Below are 12234 nucleotides of genomic sequence, written 5' to 3'. Positions count from 1 at the left end.
GCACGATGAGAAAGTCCGTGGCCCCAAATACGGAGTTCCTGGGGGCCAGACGGGCCGGGGTCGGCCTGGATGGGAGAGAGCCGAGCACCCCGAAGAGCCGCCGCCGCCGCCGCCGTCTCCCGGGGGACCGTACTGCGCCTGCGTGAGTCTCACTACGCACGCGTAACATTAAGCACCTCCCTTCCCCCCCCCCCCGACTTTGTGTTCGTGCTTCCTTAGTACGCACGCGTATGAGGGCAAACGCCAGGAGGTTGAGGTGTCTATATAAATGCCTGGGAAAAAAATAAAAAAGGAACTGGGACTCTTCTTGCTCGAGAGAGACTACGAGCAATTGTATTGGGCCCTAGAGTCTGGAAAATTATGATGCACCACACGTTCATCTTTTGGCAGGCAGAGGACTGCAAGCGGCACAGTCCTAGCCACCCCGGTCCTGGTCCTCCCACTGCGCCCTGGAGTCTGAGCCTCCGGAAGTCGCCTCCCCCCTCCCCGCCCCGGGCAGTTGGGGGCCGCTCGCGGGCTCCAGTACTGTGTGAGCGGGAGTCGTTGGCCCGGAACTCAGTTTGGCGGGGGAGGGCGTTTTGCAGGCGACGGGGCTCTTAGAAGGCGCGCTCCATGTTTTGGGAAAACTGAGCATGCCACTGCCCTTCAGGATTGCTGTCAAGGGAAAAGGGGCGCCTTGGGGTTTGGAGCCGCCCAAGGGCTTTCGCAGGGTGGAAGCATGACGGCCACCCTGCTCTTTTTCCCCACCTTAGTTTATAGCCAGGATAAATGTGGTGTATCCAGCACTTCATGTGTGCCAGTGTATTTTTAATATGTGAGATGCATTTATATACACTCTATAACGTGAGTATAATTAAATGAACCTAAAAACTCACAAGTCCAGACCTACCAGACTTGTTCAGCACTACTATCCCTATTTTTTTTTTTTTTTGCCAGCCCTAGGGACTGAGCTCAGGGCCTGAGCACTGTCCTTGGGCTTTCTCACAGCTAGAGCTCTACCACTTGAGCCACAGCACCACTGTTGGCTTTTTCTATGCATGTGGTACCAAAGAATCAAGCCAGGTCTTCGTGCATGCAAGGCAAGCACTCTACCATAGGTCAAAGTCCCATCCTCCAGTAAGTTTTTTTTTTTTTTTTTTTTGCCAGTCCTGGGCTTAAGCTCAGCGACTGAGGTTTTAAGCTATTTTGTTTCACATTTTTATTTATTTTCGCCAGTCCTGGGGCTTGAACTCAGGGTCTGGGTGCTATCCTTGAGCCTGTTTGTGTTCAAGGCTAGTGCTCTACCACTTGAGCTTGAGCCACAGCTCCACTTTTTTGTGCAATCTGTTGAAGATAAGAGTCTTATAGACTTTCCTGCCTCAGCCCTCAGATCTCTGCCTCTTAAGTAGCTAGGATTAAATGTGTGAGCCACCAGCACTGTGCTGTTACACAATGTTTCAAAAATGGTTGTAGCTCGAATGATAAGAGGCTCAGTGGCAGATCATGCATGTGCCTAGAGTGCACAAGGCCACAGTGCACTGAGTCTACTACCACTAGTGCCACACATAAACAAACATTACCCCCAAATAGTATAGTATAATTAATCCTCATCAAACAGCTTATCAAACAGCCTTTTTTTTTTTTTTTTGTCAGTCATGGGGCTTGAACTCGGGCTGTGTGCTGAGCTCTTTAGCTCAAGGCTACTTACTGCCCTACCCTTTAGCCACAGTGCCACTTACTGTTTTTCTAGTGATTAATTGGAGATGAGTCTCTTGTGGCCAGGAGTTTGGCCTAGTGGTAGAGTGCTTACCTAGACTTTGATGGTAGAGTGCTTACCTAGCATATATGAAGACCTAGGTTTGATTCCTTGGTACCACATACATAGAAAAAAGCCAGAAGTGGTGCTGAGGCTTTAGTGGTAGGGCGCTAGCCTTGAGAAAGTTCAAGGACAGTGCTCAGGTCCTGAATTCAAGTCCAGGACTGGCAAAAAAAAAGTCTCCTGTTCTTGGCTTTGAACCAAGATTCTCAGATCTCAGCCTCCTGAGTAGTTAGGATTACAGGCATTAGCCACTGTCCCTGGCCTTTTTTTTTTTTTTTGAGAGGACTTTATTTTTTTGTCTTCCCCCATCTCCACCTCCCTTTGCCAGGGTCTCTCTATAAGTTCCAGGATAACTGGAACTTATATAGCCCAGACTAGCTTCTAACTCAAGGAATTTCTGCCTCCCTAGTGCTAGAATTACAGGCCTGAGTCACCATGCCTATCCTTTGTTGTAATTAAATCACCAGCTTCTATCAAGTCTCACTTCAATGACAAATGCTTTTATGGCAGAGCCTATAATAAGTCCCATCTTTCATTGCATTTATTGCTCGAGCCACTTGGCGCTATCCAATGTCTGCCTCATGATTTTTGTATGTGTGCCAATATTGGGGCTTGAAGTCAGGACCTGAGTTTCTTGAGATTTTTTTCATTTATCCCACTTGAGCCACAGTGCCACTGTTTTCTGGTGGTTAACTGGGGATTAAAGTCTCACAGACTTTTCTGTCTAGGCTGGCTTCAAATCACACTCCTCAGATCTCAGCCTTCTAAGTAGCTATGATTATAGATGTGAGCCACTGGCTCCCAGCCTCTCTTAATTCTTACTACCACCATTAAAAATTTATTAGCAGGGGGCTAGGAGTTTGGCCTAGTGGTAGAGTGCTTGCCTAGCATGCACAAAGACCCAGGTTCGATTCCTTGGTACCACATACATACAAAAAGAAAAAGCTGGAAGTGGTACTAAGGCTCAAGTGGTAGAGCTCTAGCCTTGAGAAAGTCCAATCCAAGGACAGCACTCAGGCCCTGAGCTCAAGCCCAGGACTGGTAAAAACAAACAAAAAATTTATTAGCAGAAACTATAATAAGTGCTTTGCAACCCATATTATTAATTACAATGATTATTTTAGATAGCCATATGCAGGTCTTTGCTAAGAACTTTACAAGCATTACTTCATTTAATAATCTGATGGTGTGCCCATTTTGCAGATTTAAAAAAGATAGAGATTAATACAGTTGTTGCCATAGGGCTAAATGCAGTGTTTGCCTGACATGTATGAACCAGAACCTGAAGAGTCCCAAGTCTAATAAGTAGAACCCTTCCTCCTGATACCCATACCTATCTACTTGATTAAGTAGCCTCAATCTTATAATAAATATTGAATGGATGAATGAATGTCACTGAGATTTTCCAGAGTGTATACCAGTCTCTCAATCTTCAGAGAGAACCCCACAATGCCCCAGTAACTGGTTCATACCAGTTCTAAAGCACTGATCAGGTTGTACTGCATTACTTGTTTGTACAGCTGGTTTTACCCATACAGACTTCTTCAAGGCCGGGAGTACTCAGCTGTATTTCCCCAGAGATTATCTAGTTCCTGACAAATATTTGAGAATCAAAACAGTCTGCTAAATGAATGAATGAAAGGCCCAATCCAGCCATCTCTCTTCAATACTATACAACCCAGAAGAGCTCCAGCTCAGATATGGTTTGAAAGATCCACAGGCATCTACTCAGCTTTCATAATTCCAAAGACCCTTGTCATGCCAATATCACTATGAAGTACTTACATCCAGAAGGGGGAGGAAGGCCTCAAGAACGTAGGTAATCCAAGCGTAGGTGGGAAAACAAGGTTAAAGTTACTTATTAGCAGGTGAAAGGGTCAAGGGTCAAGGCAAGGGGGCCAAAAGCACACTGGACTGAGCAGCAGGCCTCTGCAAAAAGAGGATTTAAAGCACCAGTCATTCTACCCAGAGCACAAGCTCCCTCCGGCCATTAAGATGTTCAACCAAATTTGGGCAGCTGTGGTGTACCTTTATGGCCTTCTGCTTAACTCCATCTATCAGTTCCCTGAGCACCATCAATTGACAACGCTGGCAGTGGATGAGAACCAGGTATGAACTAAGAATGGAGGAAGTCTACTGTAGTATTTTAGGGTCTTGGGTGGGTAGCTATGATGAGCAGAAAAATAAAAGAGGTGGCTCGCGCCTGTAATTGTAGCTACTGAGATTTGAAGATTGTGATGCAAAGACAGCCTAGGCAGAAAGTCCACGATTTTTTTTTTTTTTTTTTTTTTTTTTGCCAGTCTTGGGCTTAAGCTCAGGGCCTGAGCACTGTCCTTGGATTTTTCTCAAGGCTAGCACTCTACCACTTGAGCCTCAGCACCACTTCTGGCTTTTTCTAAGTATGTAGTACCAAGGAATCGAACCTGGGTCTTCGTGCATGCTAGGCAAGCACTCTACCACTAGGCCAAACTCCCAGCCCGTCCATGAGACTCTTATCTCCAATTAAGACCAAAAAAACTGGAAGTGAAGTTGTGGCTCAAATGATAGAGTGCTAGCCTTAAAAAGTCAGGGGCACAGAGGCTCATGCCTGTAATCCTAGCTACACAGGAGGCTGAGATCTGAGGATCACCATTCAAGGCCAGCCTAGGCACTAAAGTCAGTGAGACTGTTATCTCCAATTAACCATTAGGAAACCAGAAGTAGTGCCATGACTCAAGGAGTAGGGTGGTAGCCTTGTGCTGAAGAGCTCAAGGACAACACCCAGGCCCAGAGTTCAAGCCCCACAGCCGACCCAAAAAAAAAAAAAAAAAAAAAAAAAGAGGCAAAAAAACCTGGGAAATGAAGTAAGAGGGTAAGTGTTTTGATGAAAGCAAGAAAATCATCAGGGCTGTAGCAATCAATGTGGAGACACAGCAGGATAAGGGAGGGAGGAAGGGATTACCCATATTGACTGGGGAAGACAAGAAGTCATTTAATTACTTAAGTGTTGTAGAGTCATCAGAAGTTGTAAAGAAGGCAGCCAGCACCTCCACCCCTAATTTTGCTCGATGAAGAGCTTGGATGGATCCCATGTTGAATCAGTGGTGACCTATCTTTTGCCCTTCTCATTGTCTCTTCAGTTCCCAGATCCTTATTTGGGTCAGTGGTACTTTATCGCAGGAGCAGCTCCCACTAAAAAGGAACTGTCAACTTTTGACTCTGTGGACAATATCCTCTTCAATATGGCTGCCAGCTCTGTCCCCATGCAGCTTCAGCTTCGTGCTGGCATCCGAACGTAAGTGACGAGGTAAAGGCACCAAAGGGTGCCTGAACCCAGAGTGTGAGTCCCCACTGACATCTGGGCTCTTGACCATTGTATCTACTGTTTTTGGCTTACTGAATCTAATAGCTTTCGGGTTGCCCTCTGGTAGCTGTTCTGGAGGTACAGGATGGAATAGAGGCTGGGACTATGTGGATAAAGTGGCGCTCAAGTCTTTCATCCTTGCCACCACAATCTTCTGCAGGAAAAATGGGCACTGTATACCCAGGCAGTGGATCTACAACTTGACTGACGGGAGCACAGATCTCAGAACCGAAGGTGGGTTCCCATTTGCTCTCACTCTCTCCAGTCCTAATCCCTACACTTACTTTTGCATCTTTGTCCTCATGATGACTCCCATTTCCCCTGTCAGGCCGCCCTCACATGAAGACTGAACTCTTCTTCAGCACGTGCTCAAGTGGAATCATACTGAAAGAGACGGATGTGGGTTACCAGCGCTTTCTCCTATACAGTGAGTAGGAATGAAAGCATGAAGCGTCACAGGAAGAAAATAGGAGGTCCCCTCACTTGGCGCTGAAGGGAGGATGCTGGAGGAATCCAGAATGGGATGGGAGCTCCCAAAAAGTTCCCTTTATGGGGGAGGGGGTGCTGAGAAACTGAAGCTTGACAGGTTTGACTGTACCTTGCCCTTCCAGATCGCTTGCCACACCCTCCAGAGAAGTGTGTGGAAGAATTTCAGTCTCTGACCTCCTACTTGGATTTTAAAGCTTTCTTAGTGACTCCCAGGAATCAAGGTGAGGGGTTACAATCTCCCAGGAAGAGCCTGGGAATCACTAGTCTCCTGTGGGTGCTGAATGAAAGGAACTTACGTGACCAGACAGCATGGCCAAAGGCAATTGGCTGTGTTGGCACATCCACTTCTCACAGCTAGGGTGGGACAGAGGGATGTGGATAATCTGTGGAGTTACCTGAGAGAACCAAGAAGGCTACTCAAAAGATAGGGGTTTTGCTGGACAAAGTGGCTCACGCCTGTCATGCTAGCTACACAGGAGGTTGAGAGCTGAGGATTGCAGTTCAAAGCCAGCCCAGGCACTAAAGTCCACAAGACTCTTATCGCCAATTAACCACCAGAAAACTGGAAGTGGTGCTATGGCTCAAGGGGTAGGGTAGTAGCCTTGAGCTGAAGAGCTCAGGAACAGTGCCCAGGCCCCCAGGCCCAGAGTTCAAGTCCCACAACCACCAAAAAAAAAAAAAAGTAGTATTTTTTTTGTTTGTTCCTATTTTTTTTATTGGTTGGGGGGCTTGAACTCAAGGCATGGGCGCTGACTTTTGAGACTCTTTCTGCTCAAGGCTAGCATTCTATCACTAGAGCCACAGTGCCACTTCTGGTATTTGAGATAAGATTCTCTCGGGGAACTTTTCTACCCAGGCTGGCTTTGAACCAAGATCCTTAGATCTCAGCTTCCTGAATAGCTAGTATTACAGGCGTGAGCCACTGGCACCTGGCTAAGATAGATTTTAAGTCTGTACTGGATAAAAGGAAGCAGGGAAGCATGAGATATGGATGAGGAAATGGCATCCAAGATCCTTGTTTTGACACAGAGAAATGAAAGAGGAAAGAGTACGTTCTTTCTACTCTATTACCACCAACCTTGCTTCCTTCATTTCTGTCTCCTTTTCTTAGAGACCTGCGAGCTGTCTAGCAACTGACCTGTAACTTCATCTCTGCCCCCAGACAGATATGATGGGAGCTAAGTTGCTAGAGAAGCTGGAGTCTTCTCAACTCCCTTTCAAGAATAATAAAGATGATTTTTAGTCCTCATCTGTGTGTGTGTGTGTACATATATATATATATATACATATATATATATATATATATCTGTGGTGTTAACATGGCTTGCACTCAAGGCCTTATGCTCTCACTTGTTTTTCCTTTTTTTTTTTGCCAGTCCTGGGCTTGAGCTCAGGGCCTGAGCACTGTCCTTGGACTTTCTCAAGGCTAGAGCTCTACCACTTGAGCCTCAGCACCACTTCCGGCTTTTTTCTATGTATGTGGTACCGAGGAATTGAACCCGGGCTCTTCATGCATGCTAGGCAAGCACTTTAACCACTAGGCCAAACTCCCGGCCCATCCTTGGACACTTTTGCTCAAGGCTAGTGATCTGCCACTTGAGCCACAGTACCACTTCCAGCCTTTTCTGAGTATGTGGTACCAAGGAATTGACCCTAGGTCTTTGTGCATGATAGGCAAACACTCTACCACTAGGCTATGCTCCCAGCCCATCACTTGTTTTTCCTCTTCATTGCTGAAGCTCTACTACTTGAGCCATGCCTCCAGTCCAGCATTTTGCTAGTTAATTGGAAGTGGAGCCTTATGGGTGGCTTTGACAATGTCTATCTTTGAGTCACTAGGATTCCAGGTGCAAGCCACCAATGCCCAGCTTGTTATGGGTTTTGTCTCTTAGCCATCCATGTCACTCCCCACATTTCAGCACTGTTTCTGAACCTGCTCCCACCTAACCCCTCAGCCAGACTACACCAAGAAGAACACAGATGCAGGGTGCAGTGGCTCACGCCTGTCATCCTAGCTACTCAGGAGGTTGAGATCGGAGGATTGTGGTTCAAAGCCAGCCGGGGCACTAAAGTCCTTGAAACTCTTACCTCCAATTAACCACTAGAAAACAGGAAGCGTCATTGTGGCGCAAGAGATAGGGTGGTACTCTTGAACTGAAGAGCTCAGGGACAGTACCTAGACTCAAGAGTTCAAGCCCCACGACCGGAAAAAAAAAAAAAATGACACAGAGTAGCAGTATTCTCACATTGTAGTGGTATATTTACGAGTTAGTGTGACATAGTTATTGCTGAGTGAGGAGCAAATCCTTAGGCTCTGAATGAGAACAAGAAGCACTATCCTCACCCCATGCTGCTTGTTTGGAATACCCCTGTCCTATGTTACTATACCATCCCCACTCCTTGTGGCCCTATTAGTACCAGATCCTCCCTGAAGGCTCCTGGTCACCTTTGACCCCTTTCAGAAGTTTTTGTGTGTGTGCTGGTACTGGGGTTTGAAGGCTGCACAGGCATGTTCTTAGCTTTCTTACTCAAGAAATCATGTTTTTATTACTTGAGTGACAGCTCCGTTTCTGCTTTTCCGGTGGTTAACTGGAGATAACAGTCTCGGGGACTTTCCTGCCTGGACTGCCTTCAAACCACGAACTTCTGATCTCAGCATCCTGAAGAGTTAGGGTGAGCATGAACCACCAGTGCCCAGCCCCTTCCAAAAATCTTAAGGCACCCAGACACCGAGTAGCTCCACTTCCTAGATGGTCCTTGGCCCAGGATCCAGGGACACCTTATGATCCTCAGTCACTCTCCACACAGAGTTCTCTGCCCCACATCTGGTCTCCTCCACTCCTGGAGAGTGTGTAAAGATAGAAATTGGCCTTTATTCTCCACCATGACATATTTACTTTTGACTGTTAAAAAGTGGATGTGGAAAAAAAGAAAAAACTGGACGTGGAAATAAAAACCATAGGTGGGGTGGGGAGTTTGGCCTAGTGGTAGAGGGCTTGTCTAGCATGCACAAAGACCCGGGTTTGATTCCTTGGTATCACATACGTAGTAAAAACCTGGAAATGGTGCTGTGGCTCATGTGGCAGACTGCTAGCCTTGAGGGAGGAAAAAAAAAAAAAAAGCTCAAGGACAATGCTCAGGCCCTGAGTTCAAGTCCCAGGACTGGCAAAAAGAAAAAAACATACATGGGAGATATGTAAAAGCAAACAGTAACAAGAGCTGGTGAATTGGAGGGCAATGCCCTAATGTCCATAGAAAAATAGCGTAATCAGCTATGTCTCACTGTATGAAGGGGGGCCCTGTACCCTCACAGTCTAGGGCTTCTAACCCATCCCTGAGGTCCTTGTGCTTACAATCTGAATCTTCTAAAGGCCATCTTTGCCCTTTGCCCCCACCTCACTCCACACTTAGAGCCCATTCCCTGAGCCTCCCTTCTGCTCTTCTGTTTCCCTTCCCAACTCCTGTCCCTCCCAATCAGTGGCCTCCTCCTCCCCATTGGGTTTTCGGAGGCTGACAGCCAGCACCAGAGCCTGCAGGAGGCCAAAGAGGCAGGCAAAGTGCAGAGGATGGGCAGTAAGTAGGCTCAGCACAGCATGGAGCCCATGCAGGGCAGCCAGGAAGGTTAGTAGCCCATGTAACCAAAGGCCTAGTGGTCCTCGAAGGCCCAGTGCATCCAAGGCTACTCGCAGTGGCCGAGAACATAAGGCCAACAAGGCTGAGGCTAGCAGCTCCAGCAGGTGCAAGGTCAGGTTGGTGGAGATCTGCAGACATTCCTCCAGGTCTCCCAGGTACCGTGGGGAAGCCCCTGGTTCCCCTCGCAGCCAGCCCATCAGTTTCTGACGCCGGCTCGGTTTCTGCACTGGCACTTCCTGCCCAGGGGAACCCGATCCCCCTTCAGGGGACACCTCAGGTCTCCTGGTGCCCCCTGAATCCACAGCATCCCATCCCAGTCTTGGAATGGCTCCTCCAGTCTCTAGTCTCCCAGACTCTTGATTGCTAGAGACAGTCTTGTCTGACTTGAAGGACTCCATTCTTTTGTTTCCCAGTTGCTCAAGTTGGTGCTCAGTGCTCCTTAGTGGCCCCGAGACCTTGGCCTTGGGAGGCCCCACATCTCCCATAGTTTCTGGGGCACTGTCCCAATCACTTCCTGAATTCTCTGGGGAGCTGTCCACCCATTTGGGTTCTGGGGCAGGCAGGTCTGGCTTCCTTGGTTTTCGACGTCCCCAAGGGCGAGGGAGCCAGCCACCCAGTCGTTGGAGGAACATGGCTGGTGGTGTGTAATGAGCCTCCCCAAATCTGGGAGTGCTTCCTGGCACTGCTTGGATTCTTGAGGGTCTCTCAGAAGCCAGAATCTGTTCGGGTTCAGAACAGATATCTGCTTAATGATGTCTTCCTATCTGAATCCAGAAAGAGCTTCTCACTTCCCTTAGGGGCAGCCTGAGTGCGGCAAGTGGCCTGTTCTCCTTTTTCAGTTTGGGAGCAAGGAAGAAAGGCATATCCAAATTCATTCACCCTCACCACCCCCTCCCACGAGATTTTCCAGAGCCTCACAGTCTACCCCCATTACCCTGCTTCCAGATTTCCTTCCCAGCAGGCAGCACCCCAAGTTTCACTCACCAAGACCACGCCCCAAGGTGCCCCAGAAATAGGGAGGGCGATTGTCCATCAGAAAAGGAAAGAGGGAAGGTGGCCAGGGCGTCCTTCGGTCCTCTGGTCTTCAGAGAAGTCTGACCCCGCTGCCCGGGGAGACTGGAAGAAACAGGAAGTCTCCGTTGGGAGGTGGGCTGGCGGTGTCCAGCGAACTCCAGCCAGTAGTGGGTCTAGGAGTCCTACGAAGTGGCCGGTCCCCCGAGGGCGCGGCCGAAACAAGGCCTCCGCGAGGTCAGGACCGAGATGTCCTCCGAGGTCCTAGAGCTCCCGGGGCGCGGGCCTACCTGGGGAGGCCGGGCATGGGCGCGCGGTGCGCGGGGGCCGCTGCTGGGCCCAGCGTCGGGGCCGCAGCCTCGCGGAGCCCGGAAGCGGCGGCACCGGGGCCGGGAGGATCCGATGGGGGCGGAGCCCGCAGCTGGCGGGGGCGGAGCCTGCGGATCCACCTCCCCCCCCCCACCGAGTCCCCGCGTTCTTCCACCTTGGGGAGCACTACCGAGGGAGCGCTGGGGGAAGGAACGTGCTGCGCACTGGCATCACGAAAGGACTTGCCGGGGGACTGCGGGGGGGGGGGGGCTTTCCTTCATCTTCCACTCAGCACACTCAGGTTGAAGATGACAGAAGCCCCTCACACAGCTCCTGTCCCCCCCACCCCCAAACCTCCGGGGTGTTCTTAGCACTGCCTCTCAGGGTGTTCATCACCAGCCCTGCGAGTCAGGGATCGCTGGGAATGCTAAACTCATCGATTGTATGCAAAGCACCTAGAATAGTGATTGCCTGGCGCTTGATGTGTTGTGTGGTTATTACTGCAGAAAGCTATATTTGCTTTGCTTATGAATAATGGTAAGCGACTATAAATCATTGGAATAAATAACACGCGGGTGTTTTATCAGAAACCTGAGGTCCTCTCATTTATGAACTCATTTAACCACCTCGCCCATCAGTTTTTATGATGCTGCTGGTTCCTGTGCTACTTTGCCTTCTGCAGCTTACAAAGTCAAGAAGGACACCATCTAGTCTTGAAGCCTATAATACATTTCTCTCACTCTAGATCTTCACTCACTCCAAAGGTCAAGATGAGTGCGCCTGGAGCCAGAGAACTACATTTGCAGAGTTGTAATGAGGAAATTCCCCATTTTTCCTACCAACGACTCAATTGATGCAATTGCACAACTTGGTAACTTTTTTTTTTTTTTGCCAGTTGTGGGGCTTGAACTCAGGGCCTGAGCACTGTCCTTGGACTTTTCTCAAGGCTAGAGCTCTACCCTTGAACCACACAGCACCACTCCCAGCTTTTTTCTATGTATGTGGTGCCAAGGGATAGAACCTGGGTCTTCGTGCATGCTAGGCAAGCACTCTACCAGTAGGCCAAACTCCTGGCCCATAACTTGGTAACATTTATATTGTAGAATTCCCTCCTTCTAAATCCCAGAGGGAGATGTGATGGAGAAAAAGGGAGTTCTCACGCATTACCTGACCTGTGTAACAGTAACCTCTTTGTGCATACCCTTTACATTACAAATAAAACTTTAAGAAAAAAAGCAAAATGAATTCTCAAATATGGTTCAGTTGGACTGGGAGTTTGGCCTAGTGGTAGAGTGCTTGCCTAACATGTACAAAGACCCTGGTTCAATTCCTTGGTCCCACATAAACAGAAAAGCCAGAAGTGGTGCTGTGGCTCAAGTGATGAGTGCTACCCTTGAGAAAAAAGCCCAAGGACACTGCTCAGGCTCTGAGTTCAAGCCCCAGGACTGGAAAAAAATATATATATAGATAGATAGATTGGTTGTTCAAAGGATATTTGTAAACTGAGGCATGTAAGTAACACCAAAACATCACCAGTTTCAATTATATCACATGATCTCCAAAAAGCATTTTTAGCACCTGTGGGGAAATATGACTTTTTTAACTTTATTTTTATGGAATCATATAAAAAGCAACAGCACATTTGGATTTC

The 12234-nt window shown here is 48.3% G+C and overlaps 2 protein-coding genes across 3 annotated transcripts; one reads left to right on the top strand and one right to left on the bottom strand.

The window, feature by feature from the left end:
* The first annotated feature begins 11 nt into the window (after nt 1-11).
* Apom (apolipoprotein M) lies at nt 12-6879 on the top strand. 2 transcript variants are annotated; one of them, XM_090356041.1, is made up of 6 exons: nt 12-142; nt 4918-5072; nt 5302-5375; nt 5470-5568; nt 5753-5851; nt 6742-6879. In XM_090356041.1, exons 2-6 carry the CDS (start codon nt 5020-5022, stop codon nt 6765-6767), a joined length of 351 nt encoding a protein of 116 aa, XP_090212167.1. In that variant the 5' UTR covers nt 12-142; nt 4918-5019; the 3' UTR covers nt 6768-6879. The 2 variants fall into 2 exon arrangements, with proteins under 2 accessions (XP_090212167.1, XP_090212166.1); XM_090356040.1 differs by lacking the exon at nt 12-142 and adding an exon at nt 3575-3907.
* Nucleotides 6880-8485: 1606 nt separating this feature from the next.
* On the bottom strand, nt 8486-10661 carry C22H6orf47 (chromosome 22 C6orf47 homolog). The gene is made up of 2 exons (XM_090356023.1): nt 10248-10661; nt 8486-9982 (listed from the first exon to the last, which is right to left on the bottom strand). Exon 2 carries the CDS (start codon nt 9893-9895, stop codon nt 9038-9040), a length of 858 nt encoding a protein of 285 aa, XP_090212149.1. The 5' UTR covers nt 9896-9982; nt 10248-10661; the 3' UTR covers nt 8486-9037.
* Between the last annotated feature and the right edge of the window lie 1573 nt (nt 10662-12234).

This window comes from Megascapheus bottae, chromosome 22 (assembly GCF_031878675.1).
Source record: "Megascapheus bottae isolate mThoBot1 chromosome 22, mThoBot2.hap1, whole genome shotgun sequence".
Classification (NCBI taxonomy): Eukaryota; Metazoa; Chordata; class Mammalia; order Rodentia; family Geomyidae; genus Megascapheus; species Megascapheus bottae.
This window is presented reverse-complemented; position numbering and strand designations above follow the sequence as displayed.